General features: G+C 42.9%; 1 protein-coding gene across 1 annotated transcript; it reads right to left on the bottom strand.

Moving 5' to 3' along the window:
• Positions 1-1,417: 1,417 nt before the first annotated feature.
• Positions 1,418-22,379, bottom strand: dpysl2b (dihydropyrimidinase like 2b). Its single transcript, XM_068334989.1, has 14 exons — positions 21,972-22,379; positions 13,869-13,957; positions 13,511-13,695; positions 11,790-11,954; positions 11,577-11,638; positions 10,367-10,447; positions 10,160-10,228; positions 9,097-9,217; positions 8,827-8,983; positions 8,599-8,740; positions 8,255-8,425; positions 5,903-6,082; positions 5,656-5,821; positions 1,418-4,681 (listed from the first exon to the last, which is right to left on the bottom strand). The coding sequence occupies exons 1-14, from the start codon at positions 22,011-22,013 to the stop codon at positions 4,590-4,592; spliced, it is 1,722 nt and encodes a 573-aa protein (XP_068191090.1). The 5' UTR covers positions 22,014-22,379; the 3' UTR covers positions 1,418-4,589.

The raw sequence follows: 22,379 nt of genomic DNA, 5'->3' as shown, positions 1-22,379 counted from the left end.
TTCATTATATATTTTATTGATTTTTTTTGTGTGCTTTCTTTCCAGGTTGCTCTGAAGAATGAAGCTAAAATAATTCAGTGTTTCAAGCAGTTTAAATTCATTGCAGTGCAAAAAAATAATCTCTCTTTCCCCCGGAATGTTCTCAGGAATCGTAGATTGAGCATTACTCACCACTTAGAACTCCACAACTCAATTACGGCTAATTTTTTGTTAATCTAACACGCACATTAGCAATTAATTCGTAAATTTTACTTTCTAGTCTGTTAATTTGCTAATACGGTCGATTCATAATGAAAACAGCCGAAAATCTACCGTAAATCGTTTAACTTCCGAAATAAAACGGAAATCCCACCAGACTGGTCCAGTGGAGGAGAGAAGATGGCAGCACTGCCACCTAGTGGACAAACATTGAACTGACTCATGGTGAGGGGCTGCATGCAAATCGAAGAGGATCATGATGGTGGTGTGGTAACACCCTGCTGGAGTGTGCTGGTTTGCTTTTTTTGTTTGTGACATGTTCATCCCATCCAGCAGGAGAATATTCCAGCATGATGCGGGGTTAACCGACAGAAAGGCATGACAATTCATTTAAGTCATTTAACCATTCCAGCTCGGCAAACCTTTAAGTCTGTCAAACGTTGAGCACAGAAAGAACATACTCAGTTATGAAGCTACGGCCATTCTGATGCTGAGACATCAGCATTACCAATCACAACACTCCTCTAAAAGAGTTTTGTTTGCTGATTTACTCACATTTATTTGTTATTATACTTTATATTTCCTTTCACAGCAACACCTCTGGTGAACAACAGTGCTGTAGATAGATGTTTGTTAGCCTTTTTATAGAATTTAGTGTAAAGTTCCAACAAAGTGTTGTCATCTAACATCATGAAAATTCCCACATTCTTCACAGCTACTATTTATGTGCTTTTCATGTTTAACTGAGCGCAGCGTCAGAAATCCTTCACAAGAGAGGCTGTTTTTAGGATGTGTACAAACGTTATGTCAAGCCCACTAGAGTTTCTGATGGATTCTGTCAGAGTAGTTTTGCAGTCACCTGTCTGACATGATGAGGTCTTTGGCTTTGAAGATCTTTCTATAGGATGTGCATGATGAATTAATGTATAACAGCTGACCTGATGCTGCTTTCGATCATCAGACTGTGGAGAACTGAAGCAAACGCCCACTGATTCAGACACATGAAGGGTCGTGTTAATGGATTAATGTGTGCATACGTTGAACACCTCTAAAGATGAGGCCACACCGCATTTCTTAAAAATACAGATCAGTTCAGCACAAGTGATGTAAATTAGCTAAGAGCTACTGCAGTTACCTAATTTTTGTTGTCTTTGAAAGGAGAAAAATCTTTTTAGAAAGTGTGAGATTTTATTTGAGATACTTCACCACAAATCTTTTATGTGAGTCTAACATGTTCTGTTCATGTTTTGGCTTACACGCAACTTCTTCCATGAAATTAAAAACAAAAGAAACATTCCATTCTTTTTTATTTTTTTAATTAATTGAAGTGCTTATTTTTGCTTTGTTTTTTTTTGTTTGGTTTTTTGTTTTGTTTTTTGTATTCTTTTAACATCACCATCCTTGAGATTTGACACTTTTCCCATAGTGAACAAGCATCCCAGAAACCCCAAAGCCACCAAGACAAATACCATCACACAGTTTCACTTTCACAGAGGAGGGAAGGCTCACACAAGGGAACTAAAGGATTCTGGAGCGAGATGGTGTTCAACTGCGTCTGCCACCTCAGAGTGGAGGGAAGCTCCTCTCGGTCTGCAGCATGTTGCGTACATACATACATTTCACTCATATATCATTAGCATAATATGGCATAGAAAAGCATCCAAGCTGACAGAGCATTAAAGGAGTATATATATGCGTGTGTGTGTGTGTGTGTTAGTGGGTGTAAATCGAGGAGGCATGGGACACGTCCAGGATGTCAGCTCTGGCAGCTGGTTTTTAATATCCAAGTCAATTCTTTCAGCGTGGCTGCTGCATCACAGCAACGGCTGTTTGTGTGTGTGTGTGTGTCTGTGTGTGTGTGTGTGTGTGTGTGTGTGTGTGTGTGTGTGTGTGTGTGTGTGTGCGCGTGTGTGTGTGTGTGTGCGCGTGTGTGTGTGGGCGCAAAGTTGTTCTAACAGCACCAGGTCAGGATGGGTTGCCATGACAAACAAAAAGCAGAAAGGGGGTCTGTCGTCAAGGCAACAGCCAGAAACAAAAAAAAAAAAAAAAAAAGAACCGAGGAGGGAGGGGCGGAATGAAAGGAATAAAAAAAAAAAAGACATGCTGAATAGAAGTGACTTGGAAAAAAAAAACAAGAATACTACGACTGTAATGAGAGCTGAATTGTGTCGGCGTTGGAGGGCCCAGTTAGCTTTGGTCTAGTAGCGACAAGTAATAGAGAGGAAGAGTAGGGGCGAAGCTACGACTATGAACATACTTAGTCAGGTAGACCTTGTGAAAGGCTTGTGATGCGTGGGCCACACAGTTTCTATTTCTAAATTCCAGCACGACTCGTCTTTTGAATTTGTCAGGGACATGCATGCGTTACGTCTCCCCCGCTTCGGATTCCTTACATGCGTGTTCCATTCGTTACGCTGACAGGCTTTTGCCTTCTACAGGCCTTGCGGTTAGATCAGATAGGGAGGCAAGGACAAGAGGTGGGGTGTGAGTCTGTGTGTCTACACCATGTAGGAATGTAAGTGTGGAGGAGACGGGCTCCTGCGGAGACGAAACATACTTCATATAAAACGACTTAATTAAACAGCGAATCAGACCGGTCCAAAAGTCATAACACGTCTGTGTAACTGGACTCTGGCTGTGTCAGCGTCAGCTTGAGGCTCAGTGTTGAAAGAAAGCTGCAGGCAGATGGTGGCCAAGACTCGGTTGACATAGGACCTAACACAGGAAATCAGTTGTTTGGCTTAATGAAAACCAGAACATGGGAACAGATGAAAGAAAACATACGAGTGCGCAAGCATGGCCTGATGGTAATGCGTGCTGTACAATAACCTGCTGCTCGTGTCCCATCCCTCGCACATCAACACTGCACTAGTAATAAGCACATTAGCTCATGTCTACTTCCAAGCGTAAATCAATAGTGCTCAGCCCTTAGGCACCTAGTTACAGACTGATACTAAAAAATAAAAAAAAAACATCTGACAACAAGTTAAAAAGTCTAAAACATTAGAACATTTCAAGATATCGAGCATTTTTCTTCTTTACAGGGGCTCTACCTTCAGAATAGGCCCTATGAAAGCTCAAAATCTGGCACCTTTGAATCGGTTAATCCTGGCTATTTTACATCTTTTTTTTATCTTACATCCTTCACTTACCTCAATAACAATAACAAAACAAGAAGAAAAAAAAGACTATCAGTACAACTTCTGTGGGTTCAGGCACATAACAGGTAGAACGAAAAGAAGAGAGAAGGGTTTCAATGAGTATAAAAACGGTCACATGTGTGGGTAGGAGAATCATTCCGTGTTTCAATGCACTGGTTGGTGATGAACGCATATTTACAATTCAAGGAAATGCAAAATGAGCTGGAAAAGATGTGTTCGTGAGTGGTACCTTCCCTTCTCCTCCAACAGGACGGCATTAATAAACTATAAGGCGAGAAAAGGCTGAGTTTGAACCTTGTCTTTCCTCTCCACAAACCTTTCCTTCACTTCTTGCACTTCGGGGTGCGCTAAAGCTCAGAGATGAGGCATAAAGCTGTATTTACTACCTTCCAGAGTTCTTTCTGCTCCACAGGACTCACAGGCTGTGTGAGGCAGCTGCCAAACATGCATTATGGTTTTTCACTTATGTACCTAAGCAAAGCCACATGTGAGAAAACATGAAATGAGAGCCAGTGCAGCTACGACCCTATAACCCTAATTAATCTCATTTCTAAAAAACTTAAGGCCATCCTCAGTGCAAAAAAAAAAAAAAATCAATATGATATTGATAGCTGTGTTTGGTGAATTGAGATGAACCGGGAAGTGAAGAACCATTCTCAGCTGGAGAAAATTAAGACTGTTCAGTTTCAACCAAACGATTGTTGGCCTGCATGAGAGCAGAAATAAAAACACTGGCTTTGTACCTCGGGTTCATTTAGACTACACCCGACATGGAAAGGAAAAAAAATAAAAAATACATGTATGAAAATGAACCTTCCTTAATTTTTGTGACTTGAGTTTAGTTTCACTTAATGACAGTAAATCAAACATCAACAGGATACAACAACACTGGGGAACACGGTGTAAAACAACAAAACAAAACAATGCAGTCAAAAGTGCTCAAATAAGGAGTGTGTTCTTTTTTTTCTCTCTCTCATTTGATCATTTGAGGCAGACATTTCTTTTTGTTTGTTTTCAATTCTAACTTGTGTCCTCTAGGGTCAGGGTTTAAGGAGGTGGAGAGTGGGTGCATGAAAATCAGCGGCAGAGGAGGTGATGGACGGCCCCTTCAGGTGCCGCGGCAAGGGTTAACTCCTGATGTCGACGACACGGATCTTGACGGCTCGGCTCCCGTCGGCTGTCCTCTCACAGATGTTCAGTTCCTCCTCAGCAGCCGAGGGGGGGAGACGTCTAACCCAGGGTGGTGATGTTGGCTCTGCCACCGGGTGGCGCCACAATGCGCTGGGTGTTCCTGCGAGGAACGTTGTCGTCGATCTGAGCGCCTGTCAGATCAAATGGGGGGATGGTTGTTAGTGATTGTTTTTTTAATCTGAAAAAAATACTTAATAAAGAGCTGGGATTTGTTCATTAACTTCCATTTGGAATTTCCCTATGTGTATTTTTTTTTTTTTTTTTCAGAAAAAACACATAAAAGGCCACTAGCACGTCGGCTTGTATCATGAAATAATACTGACTCTATTGACGCCATTAAATGGAAAAAAAAAAAAAAAACTTCCAAAACAAGCTAATACTGCTAACAAACTAGCATCCAATATAGCATGTACATCTTATACTTGATGACCCATCATGCTAACAGAACTAGATAACAGTCTTGGCAAAACTCGACTGTGGAATTACGTAATTCACAAAAAAAAAATCCCGCATAAGACGTCATAATAAAAAAAAGTGTTCCCACAGACCACAAAAACATTAGTACGCAGCTACTAGATGGGAAAAATGACGCTAGCATAGGCTGCAAAGTAAATGAGGAAGATGGAAAACTTTTTATTAAATGTTATGGCAGCAGCTTTCTTTGTAATGAATCGGGAGTTATATAGTGTTTTTCTGTGTGTGTGTGTGTGTGTGTGTGTGTGTGTGTGTGTGTGTGTGTGTGTGTGTGTGTGTGTGTGTGTGTGTGTGTGTGTGTGTGTGTGCGTGTGTGTGTGTGTGTGTGTGTGTGTAGGCGTTACATAAACTGCTTGCAAAGGTCAACAGTGTGAATTTTCTTATTAAGTTCACCTCAGGTAAACTCAGGATTTCCCATTAAAATGTCATGAGACGAAGTGTGTGTGGAAGAGTGTGTGTGTGTTGACTCTGTTGAGTCCAGTTCCTGTGAATGCTGCTCTTTGTGTTTCAGGCCTTTTTTGTGATCTTAGCACGGTTCATCTCATATTATGGATGGCACCAAACAGCAGAAAGGCCTCAGGCAATAAGAGAGAAGTGACCAAGAATAAACAAAGACGACGGTCTCACTGACCGGATAGGCTGAACCCGGAGTGATGTAAGTTGCGGACGGGCTGGCTAGGTTGCTTGGCGGGGGAGGTCTTGGCGGAGGACGCAGGAGTCATGGCTTTAGGTGTGACCGACACCTCGCAGACCGGCCCGTCGTAGAGGCCTCTGGGCACACCCCTCAGCTCAGCCAGCTGCAGCGGGAGGAAACGGAGGCAACAGTCATGGCAGAGAAATCGAACCCGTCTGCACAAGGTCTGAAGGTGTAGCTGTACCTTGCTGCGAGCTTTTATCCTCTTGTACACGTAGTCAGGGAAAGGTTTTCTGGCCACGTAGCGTCCTGAGCCCTCGGTGGCGTGGAGGTTCCCGTCCTCCAGGACAATCTTACCCTGGCTGATGACCACCAGAGGTCCGCCACGCACCTCCGTGCCTTCAAAGATGTTGTATTCCACAGTCTGCAAGGAGAGCAATGACATACAAAGGGGGTGTGGAAGTTAATAAAGATTCCGTTTTCATCAATAATAAAAGCTAATAAAACCCTTTTTTTTAATATACTTTCTTCTTTATAATGAAGATGTGCTTACTTTCAGTTTAGATTAATGCAAACAGCACCAAATATTGTTAATTCTACTATTATTATGGACTGTTTTGGCTTTCTAGAACCCATAAATCTGGAAAATGATGTGATATGAAATGAGTAATAGGGCAGTGTGATAAAACCAGTACACTATCCCTTTCAAATGAGCGGAAATGAAAGAAAGAAACACTTTATAACCTGTTTTTGTTCATCAAGTCAGTGTCTGAAGCTCAGTAACAAAAGTCCAGACAATGAAATCACGGCAGTTGGCAAAAGTTGCCAGACAGAAGTGAAACTATCAGAATGAACGCCAAACCTGACCTCTGATCTGTGTGGACATTATCCTATTTTGGAAACACATGGTTGTCAACATTGTCCTGTATTTTCTGTGTAATAACTATACTATAACATATTATAGTGTGTCGTAAAAGTACATTAGGCCTCACTGCGACACAAAACCTAGTCTGCAGATCCACCTTGTGACTTTAGAGACAGCTGCCTTCCCGTGACATTTTTATTAGCTCTGCTTTTATCTCCTGAAACAACTGCAGGAATAAACTCACCACAGAAACACCATCAAAGCACAGATGAAGTGATTCATCGTTTTTTCGGCTAAGGATGATGTAATAACCTCCCTGCAGCACGCTGCTGTATCTGGCAGAGATTTAATTCACAGATTTATGAAAATCTCCCAGAGACTTTATCTGAATAACTTCCAGTTTGTGTTCACACGATGGCATCACGTAAAACTGGCAGAACGTTTAAGGATTAAAGCTCACTTAGGAGAGCAGCTTAGCCGATTCGACTTGCTCAGAGTTAAAAGCGGATCCCCCTTTGGCTCGTGAAGCTGAACGCTGAAAGTCAAGCTGATTGCCGTGGATTTCCGATGGCGATGTGGTGGACAGGACGCGGTTGTCAGACAAGAGGAAGGTTGAGGCGGGGTCGTTTTTGGGTGGTGCAGGTGTTAGGGGTGTAAGTGAACAGCAAGAGTGGGGGCTAATGTGGATGAATGACTGCTTTCTGTTAAAAAAAAAAAAAAAAAAACCTACCGGAGCTGAGACTGAGGTCATGGCAATCTGGTGGACGGCGTTAAATGAGATCACCAGTGTGGTGGGATATACTGTGACACACATACACACACATACATACAATGAACACACACACATACGCACACACTCCACATGAGCAGCTTCTTCCATGAATTTTCTGACTAAGCAGAAATGAAAGAAACCAAAGAACATGACAGACCTAAGCAAACAGAGTCCAAGAACATGCGCTGCATTAGTCAATGACAGACACACACACACATACTCTACACACACACACACACACACACACACACACACACACACACACACACACACACACACATCAATCTGATTGGTAACAGTCAGAAACAATGTGTTCCATCCACAGGCAGATTTTGAGGATGACTTCACTCTCCTGACGGAGTGTGGGGGCCACACCCTGCTGAGAGTCAGAGCCACGCAGCGAAAAGTGGACTAATAGACGTCGCTGCTGATGCTGTCAGCAGTCACATGAGCGTAATTCACCATGATCACGCAGCAGATGTGTTTTATGCTTCGTATATTAGTATATTAGTGTAAAATACTTTATAATTTGAGGTTATTTAAACTTTTGTAGCCACACGTTTGCACCATACGGTAAAAGTATGAAGACCGTGACACATTCTGTTGGTCAGGGGGTGTTAATCATGATTTAGGTTTTTTCATTTCAGTGATGCCCTGTCTGGTAAAGTTGATGCCCGTGTTGACTGAAGGCTGGAGGGAAAATGAAACGAACTTCAAGAACAAAGAGGACTTGGGGAAAAAGAAGAGAGACTAGGAAGACCTGTTGAATCTTCTACATTCTCATCTACATTCTCAAAACTAGTCAGATGTAGCCTTTAAGAGAGTTTTGTACTGAAGGTTCACAGCATCTCAGTCCGGCACCCCCACAAACGTAATGTTGAGATGGCGATGACTTCCACCGTGCCCAGATTACCTTAAACATTCAGGGTTAAGACGACTCTATCTGATGGTAACCGTACCGAGTTGTGACTCTTGGCGGAGATGATCTTTGTTGAGTCCGGGTCCCAGAGCACCAGGTCAGCGTCTGAACCCACAGCGATGCGACCTTTGCGTGGATACAGGTTGAAAATCTTTGCTGCGTTGGTGCTGGTCACCGCCACAAACTGGTTTTCGTCCATCTTACCCGTCACCTGAAAACGGATCAGAGCCGAGGGTGAAACTGACAGAATGGACACTCTCATGTGGTCCGCTGATCTTGATCATCTCTGCATATTTTAATCCATCATTCTCTATTGGTGTGGACTGTTATGTGCATCTTCTTGCTATGAATGGAAAAAGAAACTTTCAGGACGTAGACACGTACCACACATTTATCCCAGATGATAGACAGCCTCTCCTCGGTGCCGTTGACGCCTTCGGGAATCAGGCTGAAGTCGTCTTTGCCCACGGCGCGCTGGGCGGTGTTGAAGGGACAGTGTGTGCTCCCCGTCACCTGCAGGTCACCGCTGGGGGAGAGTCATTATTAACGTGTTCATGGAGCAGAATTAAGATGGCTGGAACTCAAAAATCTGAAATTGTCAAGTGTCCCTACCAGGACAGGAGGGAGTTGAGATAGTCTGGTGTGGTCGGGTCGGGGCTCAGGGGAGGAGAGGTAACAAAGGCAGCGGCTTTGGCCCAGTTCTTGCTCCAGTAGTGAGATCCGTCTGTCCCCAGGCTGGCAGTGATTGGCTCTCCGTAGACCACAGTGCCTAAAAATGCAATCCTATTATTACTCCAGTCACAGCAGTAATCGCCAATGAACGGCGTTCTCTGAAGCTAAACCTGAGCTAATGGCTATGAGCGACGTCAGTCAGGGTCTCACCTTTCTTCCTGGCCTGAGCGATGACATCAGCAGCACTCTTGCTCATCACCTTGGTGATATAGAGAGGGCAATTCGTCTGATTGGCTACAGTCACGGAGCGGTTCACGGCCTCAGCTTCCACCTGGACAAGGTGGAGACAAGTTTGTTCAGATCAGTGAGCAGGTGGAGGTGGTTTGGTCTTCTTCCACAGTTACTGATGTCCTACTTCATGTGCTCCTCCTCATCATTTCCGTGTTCTTCCTCCCACTATGACAAGCATGAAGATGTAAACCTTGTGGATGAGATGTGTGTGGTTGAAAATGATTGGAACAATAAATTAAAGGTGGATAAAACGAGTTAAACAATCAATGTGAGTTTAAAATAAGAGTTGAATGAATGGGATTCTGGCGTTTTGGGGGTTTTTTTTATAGCTTTCTAAATGCTAACAGTGTCAGATTAACTACTTTCCCAGATCCCAGTCTTTACATCAAGCTGCTGTAAGATCAGCTGCTGGCTTTAACTTATATTTATTGTATTATTGATGTATTTACGTTATACATGTGAGTATATCAATATCAACATCAATCTCACTCTTGGTAACACAGCTAGGAGGCACAGCTGCCAAAATGATAAGCTGGATGCTTTATGGTCCTGACAAATATGTTTTTCTCCAATAGCAACAAAACTATGGTAAAACACTTAGTAAAACTTTGCAACTTATTTTGAAAAATAAAGTGACAAGACTGCGATTTTCCAAAGTCAAACACAAACAAGATGTTCCAAGAAAAAAGAACACACTCTAATTCCTCTTGGATCGCAATATTTCTGTTTGGTTTTTTTTATCCCTCTTTGGTATTATTGAGTGTGAGTGAGTGTTTTTTGTTCCTTTCCATCTTTTAAATCAATAAAACTAACAGTTTTTATAAAAGTCTGGATCAGATTAACCTGGGCAGTAATAATGGCCGTCCAATAGCAAGGAGAAAGAACTAGAACAAATAACTCCAGGGAAAACATAGACCATGAAAACCACCCCCAGAAGTCTAGAAGAACATTTGGAGTCTTACGTACTTAAAGTCAGTCTTACCTCCTCAGGGTGGCTCAGAACATGACCTTCAGGCCCAGTGATGCCCTGCTCCAGGATCCTGCGCTGCTCCTAAAGCAAACACACACACACACACACAAAGAGAGATGAAAACACACACAAGCGATCGTCTGTGTAGATGTGAGATTTTCTGCATGATGCATTTCTGAAAATTGTGTGTGTAAATTGTGAAGGAGTGAAACGTTGCACCTCAGCCACGATGTCTCCGTTCTCGGCGTGAACCTGGGCGATGGCTCCCAGATCGCGGATCACGCTGAACACCTCGTACACCTGCAGAAGGGAGGAAGGAATAGCGGTGACCTGTCACATGAGCGCATCTCAAAAGCTCCTGTGCATTTTCTTGAATAAAAGAATGTTTCTGTGTAATTCAAATATGAAATACTTTGAAGGTCATCTGTTGATTTAGACTTTCAGTTTTAATGCAAGTGGGGGAAAGGTAGCAGTCTAAAAGACTAGATTGTTCTGGTGACTGGATATTCCTGAGGTGAAATTAAATATAAGTGCTGACTTCCACACAGCACAGGGAGGTTTCCTTTGCTCTGATTGTTTATTAATGTGTTCATTAGCGCCGACTTGTCGAGTGAGTCATCGTCCAATGGGGGCCAAACATGCAACAATGAAGAGCCATCGGAGAATGGGGATAAACTCTGGCTGCACCGAGCCGACAGCATTCCTCACACAGGTGCAACGACTGACGGGTCCGTTTCACAAAACAGCTTTCAAGCAGGATTTAATTCAACCATGAGTCAAAAAAAAAAAAAAAAGGGAGACATGGCTCTCGTTATCCGTCCCCTCTCAGAGAAACACAACGCAGAAAAACCAGAACGGAGCGAAAACCTCGCCAACGCAAACACGAGAACGATGACCGCACCGCCATGAAGCCTGGAGGTCAGGAGCCAAAATCAAGTCTGTGGTTTTGATTTCTACATCATCTACAGCAGACCGATCGCAGGCCACCAACCTCCATGTGCTTGTTCTGGTTATTACTTATTACAACACTAGAACAGTTTGCTGCCAGAGAGAAAACACATTCAAACATAATGAATATCTTGGCAGACGGGTTTGAAAAATATAAACCACAGCTGCTGCTCTGGCTGAGATCTCAGGATGAAGGAGCAGTAAACAAGTCATGGGTTGTTATTTAGACTCATCTGACTACTGCTTCTACATCTTTGCGTAACTATTGTAACACTGATGACCATTTAGCTCGCGGTAAACTTTTGTAGATCTGATTGGAACTGATGTGCAACTCCTTGGCTGGAAGAGGCCGCATCAGAACAAGACAAATAAATCTCTTTTTACAGTCCCACATGTTTCATCATCAAAAAACAAGCAGAATAAGATGACTTAGGTTTGACTTTTAATTTTCACTTCTGCATCTCCAATAATATTTCCTCACCTGAGAGTCAGTCAGCTGGAAAATATCCTTATAAGCCAGGTAGATGAGGAAGGAGTTGACACCTAAAAACACAAAAACAGTCAAAACAAAAGGAGAGAAAGGAAAAAAAACTCTCTGAGAGCATTTTAGTCACTAGTAAGGCTCGTAATTATGCTGCTTGCCCCGATAATGACTTTCATCTAGATGTGTTTTTTGTGTAGGGTGGGGTCGCACCGTGATCCTTCACAAGCGCCTCCATCTCCTCCTGCATGCCTTTGTGCCACTCGGTGACGTCGACGTGCAGCGAGTAGTCGCAGCACGACTTGCTGTCGGCCCATTCCCGCCACTGCTCGAAGGCCGAGATGAGGCTGACGCCGGGCTCAGGAAGCACGTGGTCGACTGGAGACACACACACACACACACACACACACACACACACACACACACACACACACACAAACCCAAACAAGTATTGTAAAACCCACTGAGGGAGACTGACTGTGTTTACACCAGATATGTTCCACTTCATCTCAAGCCGTGGAGCGAACTGATCTGCGCACAGCACCACACACTCGAGGCGAGTCTCTGCACATGTGACAGGTTATTTTGTGAATCACTCACCCCATAGTTAATTTAAAATACAGGGCAATTCCATCATACCTTGTTAATGTTGTTTGTTCATATGAGGAGTTTGATTATTTAGTAATATACTGGTGATGCCTCAGAGCTGTGTGGAGGAAGATCGATTGCTCGGTGATCGGTTGGTAATGCCTCAGGGCTCCGGTAGGGGGAGACGCGCTCTGCTGCTTCGTTCAATACAATAAGTGAACGACAGAGCTGCGTGTGACTTTCCTCAGTTCTCTCACTATTTTTCCCCTGTTTAAGGTAATTTCCGTTCACAGAGCAGCTTCATATGACACGTTAGCAATGTTTTACCCTGTGTTATTGTGATTTTAGTTGGTAGAAATGACATGTTTCCTTTTGTTTTATTGTTAAAAAGAGTTTCATATGCTAAGTTTTAAGCTAGAGGCGGCACCGTGGCGCGGCTATATTGGACAGTTTGCATTTCCGGGTTTGCTAGCTAACACGTCTACATTGAGGATAAAGTGCTAATTTTGCAATTCATCTATCATTACAAGACATTTGGTAAACTAAAAACATATTTCATAATATGCTGGCCATAGAATAGTTTAAAACAAAAGCGTATTTGTAATGATATTTGTGTTACTGACACTGGGTTAGTGAATGTATTATTGTTTTTGTTAAATATAAATTTTGTATGATGTGAAAAATGGTTCAATACAATACACTACTGTTTCCCTGTTTAAGGGCACAACACACACATCACACACACACATCTTCATTGAAATATTATGGATGGATCTGTGATTTTTGGCCACAGAAGACCCCGTTCGTTCTTTCTGGAGGAGTGAAACTCAGGTAAAATAAGCTTAACAACAGGAAGGCTTGTTCTGTTAAAGAAAGTGTATTTTATTATGTCTGTAAGTTGTCAAAAAAAATGGCAAAAACAAAAGCCCAAAGTAACAACTTCAAATTACTTGTTTTGCTCAAATCAAAAGTATTGATTTTCAAACCAGTGAATTCTCCAATGTGAGGGGCCAAAGTCCAGTAAAAATTTAATTTGCTTGACTTGAATGATAATAAAATAATTGTAAAATGTTTTTTGTGGTTACGCAAATATGAAATCTGCAGCATCCCATCTGATTTCTGGCATTTTGAGACTGGATTTAAATCCACTTTAGACAACATTACACAGAATCACTGAGCTCAAACTCAGACTTGGAGGTTTAGTCTCTATCTGGCTTTTTAAATCTCATTTCAGTGAATTGTCTCGTCACTTTCTATTTTTTGATGAAGCCAAGAAATGGAAAGTGAATGGAACTCACAGATGAATGTGATGACACACAGCAGGATCCTACAGCTGAATTACTCACTGATCATGGTGGTGCCTCCGGCCAGTGCTGCTTTGGTGCCCTGGTAGAAGTCGTCAGCTGACGTCATACCTCGATCGGGCATCTGGAAACGCGTGTGCACATCAATGCCGCCCGGCATCAACATGCGACCGTGGGCATCGATGGTTTTCACTCCGCCAGGCACGATCAGGTTTTCCCCAATTTGTCTGAGAGGATAAACAGAAACGAAACGAAAATTGTTTTTTTGTAACTGAGTCATGATTTTTTTTTAATAAGACCACAAAAAAAGTCTTTTGACTTCAGAAAAAGTGTTTTGACTATAATAGACATGATAAAATCTGTATTTTATTCAACTATCTTCAAAAAGACGAAAACTCACTTGATGACTCCGTCCTCCATGTAGATGTCAGCGCAGAAGGACTGGTCATCATTCACGATCTTCCCTCCTTTGATCAGGAGACGGTCGCTCTGCGAAGAAATAAGAGACGACTATTAGTCCCTGTGCGTTTAACATCAGTTAAAAGAGATAAAACATGGGGACCACACACTGCTCTGAACATAAACACTGCTGAGGTTTTATGGATGCCATGTAAAAATATGTTCATGAGAGAGAAGATTCAAGATGGCTTGAAAAGATGCATATTTAATGCATTTAAAGGAAGACTTTTTTTTTTAATGTTACATAAATGATGGATCCATGTTCTTAAACAAAAATGTGTATGTTAAACACATTAAAAACAGACAGCAGCCTTTTTAGGATGCATTCTGATAAGGACAGCATGGCTGTGCAGCATCCTTCAGATGATACTGGCTTTCTTCATCTCCACGCATGTAGACACCTACAGAGTGGCGATACACACTTCTAATGCAAGCAGAAACAGACACAGACACTGACCTGTCAAGTTTGGATAAGAACCAGGGTTTTTTTGTGAGGATTCTTGAATAATGACACTGTTTATAAAAAGCAAGAAGAATACGAGATAGAAACCCCAGAGAAAGATGGAAAGGGAAGAAGTGGAATAAAAGCTGTGGATGTGAGCGTGAGTCTGGTGTTTGTACAGTCTGACTGCAGTAACACAAACTGGAGAGTTGATGACTAGCAGCGTCTGAGCTGCAAGTACACCTCACATTTTCTCGTCATCCTGTTTTACTGTATTGTCTCTCATTGCTGCCCTGTTAGAGCGATAAATACCACAGTAATATCACAGGAAGTGACTGTTCAAAGACATGAACCAGACCTGAACTCAACCAATGATGCTGTAGGATTGTTGACTTCTGTTTGGTGTTCTACAACATAAAGACTAAAATGAATGAAGACAAGATACTTCACCTCAGAATATAACACAAATGATAATTTAATGAGTGATGTATTTTATAACGCATTCTAGACTGGGGAAAAGATAACTACCGTTTTACCTGTTTTCTTCTGGATGATCTAATAATTACAATTTCATACAAACAAGTTAACCCAATAACAGACGCAACAAAAGTCCATCATCAGCAAAAAAGACATCTGTACTTGGTTGTTGGTGGAGAAAAAAAACACTCCCAAGAAGGAGCTGAAATTTAACTAGTAACCATGGAGATGGAGGGGGAACAACAACAACAAAAATCCTTGAATAGCAGAAAACATTACTCATGCTGTGACTGACGCATGCACGAGGTTTCATGAGAAAGAATTAAGTCGTTTTTGAGTTGCGCTCCAAAAACACAAAATGTGACGGACGGATGGGATGGATGGACAAACTCATTCTTTGTTCCAGCTTTCTTTCATTATGAGGGAGAGAGATTTTTAAAAACACCGCTTTATTTTTTTTTAAATTTATGCTTTTGTTTCTTTCCTCAATGAAAGAATATTGAATTTATTTTACACGCTTTAATTTATCTTTTCAGGTGCTTTTTCTGATATTCTCAGTATGCAAATTCTTTATTTGTGTTAATTGGATAATCCACCACTAATAATTCGGTGATGCTGTGTGTGTGTGTGTGTGTGTGTGTGTGTGTGTGTGTGTGTGTGTGTGTGTGTGTGTGTGTGTGTGTGTGTGTGTGTGTGTGTGTGTGTGTGTGTGTGTGTGTGTGTGTGTGTGTGTGTGTGTGTGTGTGGAGGGTGGGGTTATCGCCACTCTTCAGTCCAGTGTTCTACTTCAGCACCAAAGTGAAGGGAGGTATTCACTATGGCAACAATGAGGAGAAGACCCCGCCTCCAGACACACCCCTTTTGTCCTCCTCATGTGGTTGTCACAGCGATGCCACGAGGCCCAATCAGAGCTCACACTGTGTAATCAATCATCAATGTCCATTGCCTATTGAGCCCCCACTCCACCCCCCAGGCTCATCTAACAGAGCGTGGCGGCTCTGGTCACAAGGACTCCCAGCATCCCCTGCTAACAAAGGCTGCTCTGTTGGAGTCGCCACCGCTGCTGCACAGCCAGCAGCTCTGGCTCCAATCACAGCGCTGCTCTCCAAAGACTGTCCTCAGGACCCCGCCCTGCATCAGAACCAACTCATGCAACCCCCCGTTTACCTTGTCTGTCCATCACAGAACAGTCTGCCCACAAACACACTTCTCTCTTCTTTTTTTTTGCATGAACAACCAGTGACAGGTGGATGTCTGGTTCAAACTCTGTTTCATTTATACGATGTGTAAACTGTGAAGCGCCATCCAAACTATCATGTGACGGTTTCCATAGCTACATTCCTCAATATCTTTAATGTCACGCAATCTAGGGTTTGAGTTTCACACTTAGTTCTACACCCACGTGCGTCCAACAGCGTCAGATTCACAATGGAGGCAGCAGAACCACATTGTCCTCACTCCACTTCTTCCTTGCAAAACTTGGTGCCTACGTTACCCATGATGCAACTCATATTAATGTTCCTTTGAGCTAGCCTCAAGCAGAGTGATTGCAAGGCAGGTTTGGCTTCCAGAGATGGTTTGCATTTTCAAACTTGTTGTTTAGAGACCCGACTGCCTCGAGCGACATCACTAAAAGGCAATAGATTGAATTTCGCACCCCCCCCCCCCGAGCTACAGAAAGATTTATATCTAAATAGAATTCTGCATCTTCCTATGAAGATCTGAAAGAAGTGAATATGAAAATTAATTCAACCAAAGATCCTCATGTCTTTTTATGTGGTGGGATCTAAAAAATCCGACTTGAATGAATGAGGAATCACAATCAGACACGCATACACATCATGACAACACACAGCTGACTACAGCTGTCACGTAAGAGGTGTGGGCGATGGTCTGACAGCGTTGATGGGGTTAATGCGAACAGATTATGTGGTAATCTTCAGTCTATGCGCAGCAGACCTCTCCGATGGGGCCACTGGCCCTGCTCCAGCCCAATGCTGGCCTGCTCTCATCCCAGCAACTGCTTTGAAATATGCAGTGACATCATCGTACTCCTCATCATGACTGTCATTATCACATTACTTGAAGCTCACTAAGGCATTATGGGTATCAAACCAATGTTCATTCTTTCACACAGACCTAGGGGTTATTTAAGTTGGCGAGGGGTGGAGGATTCTGAAAATGTTTCTGTGGAGGTCTCTTAAGGATTCCTTTTGAAATGATAGTAAATTAGCAGAAGAGCTACTCGCACAGGATCCAGACTTACAGTATAATCATCTAATTGTTGTGCAGCTCACAGGGGTGGGAGAGAGTGTGGTTGGACTGGATCGGAGCCAAAAATGACAGCGACCTTTAGTTCACTGGAGCCTCCTGGGCCTCACAAACAGGATGTGAACAACATTCAATGGATTGTCTGTTGCTAAAACTATGTGATTTCATTCAGACTACAAAGGAACTCTGGAAATGTAATGTCAGATGAATTTGTCTAGTGCAGATGGAAAAAAACAGTGTTTGAGACTATTTGGACATGTTTAGACACTCATTGATCATGGTGTTCAAGGCATTTGATCTGTATTTGTTTCTTTGAAACAAACATCCAGGGTGTGTGTGTGGGGGGGGGGGTGATGTAAACAGATCAAGTGGAGGCCTGTGTGAACACAAGAAAAAAATCTGTAAATTTGGAAACATGTATGAATGGGAACCCATGTGTGCTACAGCACTACAAGGTTGGCTGGATTTAGCTTAGCTTTAGCATTCTTAGCAAAACAAGACCATTACGTTTTTATGGAAATGTTCCTCTTAGGTTCTAATGTAGCTCTTTAGTTAAATATCATGGAATAGAAAACTGAAATTCCAACGATTATCTTCGAGTGCACTACTTCAGTAAATGTGTTCACACTCCATGAGAGGTTATTTCAAAATGTTTTGATTTTCAAATGTTCATCTGTTCCAGATATCGGTTATCAGCCTCATTGATTACTAAGAATCAATCTTGATCAGTTCTACATCATTAAACTATGCAGTCAAGAACATTGAGAGTGAAGTCGTGGGCCAAAAAAACAGAAACCAAGACATTGATCTAACAGATAATAAAAGGCTTTGTAGATACCGTAGAGAGCTGGGAACGGGAAGCCTTTCTATTTGAGTCAATCAGATCAATCATACATATCACATGACTCCTGGAGTTTATTACACATAATTAAAACACTGTGGATAAAAGGACTGGCGGACCTCACAGGAGAAAACTGAAGCGACACCTGAGAGACTGGGGAGACAGGGTTTTAATGAAAACAGGACAAAAAAATCTGTTCCGGACCTATGAAAACATCCCAGTAACCTGGCAACTTTGTATGTTGCCATCCACACGGAAAAAATATCCTGAGATCATTTGTGAAGTCAGGTGGCAAATGTTGCCAGGTCAGACATTCAAGCGCCTTTGATTTATGTTGTGTTTTATTGGAAAACCAACCTGCTACCAAAAAAAAAATCACCTCTGAGCGTTCAGGCAGGAATCATTCTTTCATTCATTGAAGAGTTTCCAGTCCAAAAATGACTGAAACAAGGATTAGATCACACACGTGTGTGTGTCCAGATGTGAACACCCGATCTGACTGGGTTGCTATGGTAACGACACAGCGGCTATGCGCTCTGGTGGCACAGCTTTCCCATGAGCTTCCAGCTTCAACCTCTTCAGAAACATAACCTCAAAATTTCCAGCAGTACACAACTTATTTGAGTGTGTGTCACACACTGCTGGTCCCTGAGTGGCTCCAAGCACTCCGTTTGCCTTTTCTGTCATTTGTCGTATCACTATGGAAACTTTAAAATCAGTCAGAAAGCTGCCTACTAATGTATGTATTAAAGCAAAGCTCTGAATGCAGTTTAGAATTAAATATGCACTCACATTTTTACTTTTTCTGTTTTATTCTTATTGTTTACAAAAATTAACAAGAAGCCCAAAACCCACCATGTTGTGACTCTGGCTCCTACTATGACGAGGGAATTGATGTTGAAGGCGGGTGTGGCAGACTGTGTGTGATGTGTGAACATACAACACAACGCCCCAGGTCGCTGTGTGAATAACACCAATACACACACACACACACACACACACACTGAGCCGCCCACGGGGGGCGACTACTGTATCATAGGCGTATTAGCAAACCGCCTACCCATCTCTGATCCTCTGAGGATTGGAGTCGCAGCGACTTTCATCCAGGACAGTCTATTTTTACCTCCCTTTGACATCAGAGGGGCTTTTTTTTTTCTTCAATACACAGTGAAAGTGACAAGTACTCTCCCTTTAAGGTCGTTTCGGGCTGCAGCTAATGATCAGTTTTTCAATCTATTGATTTCTTCCAATGAGGGGTCATCGGTTTGCTTTTGTTTTTCTGAGCAGCAGTTTAAAACTCAAAGAAATTCAATTTATAGTGAAGTAAAGCTGAGATGTGAGGAAGTAGACATATTATGATCAGTGATCTTCTGAAGCAGGAGTATTTTTAGTCTTTTCTGAGCAGCATGGCACTGTCACTTCAGATAAAGAAAAAGGATGTGGGTTCAAATCCCAACCTGGGTCCATTCATGGAGTTTACAAGTTCTCCTTGTGTCTGTTTTGGTTCCTCCTGTGGCTTCCTTTCACATAATATACATGTACAATTTAGAAAAAACGGATCAATTCAACAAACCCTCTTTTTTCCAGCCAGCCTGACTCACATCAGAAGTCTGTAGAGAAGAGACACAGAAGCTTGAATCCCAGGTGGTCAACTTCTCGAGGTCCATTCATATTTGATGAGATCTGTTTTAAATACATCCCTGTCTGTGCAGCTGGCTCCATCTGGCCCCGGCTCCAGCAGCAACTCCACCCATAATGAGCGGCGGTGCTGGATGGAGGAAACAGTCATATTTCCACATTATGTATGATCCAAATTCTAAATTTCATTGCCTCGCGCGCAGAGCACACAGAAGTCATTGTTCACCGCTGCAAGTCTTTCCTCTTTAATTCCTTTAATTTAATTTAGGCTCATTAATTTCTTCTGCAGCCTCTGGTTTAATGAATTCATCCTGTCTTCGCGCTGACGTCTGCTCACAGGCCAGAGGACCAGTTTTGTTACCTAAAGCTCACAAGGCTGACACCTGGGACCCTTTGGAAAACAAGAAATTTGCATCTAAGATAAGATTTTGCTCAAAAGCTACACACTGACATAAACACATTCATCACGTTCAGAGAAATCCTGTCTGCAGCTGACCCAAATATTCTTTCATGCACTGTTCATGGATAAGAAGTCTATCCATTTAGGTCTGACTTAATCACTGTTTGGACTACAACCCCCACTAATCCTCTGATCTCTCCACCAGCCGGCTGCTGCATCTCAAGCAGCCTCCAGAGAGCAGAGAGGAAAAATGATTCACCAAAGTGTTTGACTGTTTTCACCACAGAAACCATGATACCAACACACAGCAACATGTGGTTCAAATTATCAGCAAGTTATTATCACATAACTTTTTTTTTTTTTTTTGGTCTTACTTTCAGAGTGAAGCTGAAATTCAAATTTCCTCCATTAAGCCTCATTAGACATTTTTTCCATTCACATCACTTAGATGAATCTCAGAGTTATTGGACATCTCTTCTCCCTGCAGCAGGGCTGAAACCTGTTCTCATTATCACTTCATTTGATGCATATTTTTTTCTTTCTATTCATCATTTTGTGTTTATTCTCCTCCTTAAAGATTCCCGGACCTAAAGCTGACCCAAACTTAAAGATATTTAATTTCACACTGATGCAAAGTAGAGAAAAGTAGAAAATCTACTGATGTCTGGACACTTAGTTGGGCATGTATCACCAGGGTCTACATCACAAAGTCAAGTGTTTCTACTTGCGGTTCATTTGAGGACAACACACACCAAAGTGTGTCCACCAGGTCTGGAGCGGATAGAGGCATATTCTACTGTAAAATAAATGATGGGCTGGGAGTCCAGGCCCCTAAAGACCCCTAAACCTAACCCACAACATGCCACTAGGGCCCCTCTGCACATTCCTGGTGGGTCTGTTGGATAATGGATGAAACACAAATCATTTATTTATCAATACATCCTTTCATTGACACACACATTCCCTCATATTGAACAGAGGTAAGAGGCTACATGTGTTGCTCCCAGTTTGGGGGGGGGGGGGTTTCATTCTTCATGCTCTGAACCAAATGGACACTCTAACCCAGTTATTTCACTCCGCTAAGACATCAACCTCCTTCCTGCTGCACTCCCTACATCCTCCCTTCATTACACAGCAGAGAGAGAAACATGGAAGGAAATAGAACCCACTGTCTCCTCCCTTCCTTTAGCCGCCCCCCCTCTCCCTCCATTCCCCTCCATTCCCCTCCCTATTCTCTACTTTCCATTCAAGCGCCACCACCAGCACCACCACTCCTGCAGCTCCGCTATGAATCCGGGGAAATTCTGTCTCCATTAGGGTGCCCTTAATTACCCCTGCGCCGCTGAAAATACTGAATTGACGCCAGTTTTTCCAGTAAGAGGAGCTTGAAAAAAAAAAAAATCCTCTCAGGGTTACAGAGACATGCAGAGACGCGTTCGGCCCGCCGCTGGGTGCGCGCTGACACCCGGGCCACCAGACGCACCGCCTGGAACAAAGACCACCGGTGTGAAATCTCCACTAACACGCACAAAAATGAACAAAGGCCGTTCAACCAGTCGTGGAAATTATATCAACATTCAATTTCCAGCTCTAAATCCCAATTTGAGCACTTGTCGCAAAGATGCTGCAAAAAAAAAAAAAAAAAATCCCGTTTCTCAGCGTCACTGCGTCCTCAAGCGTTTATCCACCCTAACGATGGTTTGTTTTTTGTGTCCGTACAGCACATTCCTCAATAATATAAATATTTCTGCAAACATTTAAATGTAAACATTTACATTTAAAAAAGAAGACCTTTCTTGCGGCCGTAGCCTCCGATTCCCATCTCAGATTTGTCGCGGTGCGCAACGGCGGCGCAGAGACCGTACCAGCCCCCCCCGGTGACATCCCGCGCCCACACCAGGCCCCTCCGGGACCGGATACCGGACATCTTCACATGAATCAAACATTTGAATCATAAAAACATCCCAACACTCACTGTGATGCGGGGGATGTTCTTCTTTCCCTGGTAGCCAGACATCTTCACCGGTGGTTCGTCTTGCGCCGCGGACCGCTACGAATGCGAAGGAAGGAAGGAAGGGGTGTGTGTGTGTGTGTGTGTGTGTGTGCGGATTACTGCTGCTCAAGGAGGAGGAAGAGGATGAAGACAGAAGACGCCAAGAGACTGATCCTCGTGGAGGCCAAAATATGTTAAAGAATCAAAGTGCCTCTCCACTCCCGGTCTCCACCGATGCGCCAAGCCTTTCCTTCCCAGACGGAGTCAGACAAGAGGAGAGGGAGGGTCCACTGGAGCGCCTGTGCCCCATAAAGGAGCCTCACGGAGCATGCGCAGAGCCTCGCCCTGCTCCATTGACAGGAGAAGGCCGCTAATACCATCAATTGCTTT

The sequence above is a fragment of the Antennarius striatus genome, chromosome 15 (genome assembly GCF_040054535.1).
Source record: "Antennarius striatus isolate MH-2024 chromosome 15, ASM4005453v1, whole genome shotgun sequence".
Lineage (NCBI taxonomy): Eukaryota > Metazoa > Chordata > Actinopteri > Lophiiformes > Antennariidae > Antennarius > Antennarius striatus.
This window is presented reverse-complemented; position numbering and strand designations above follow the sequence as displayed.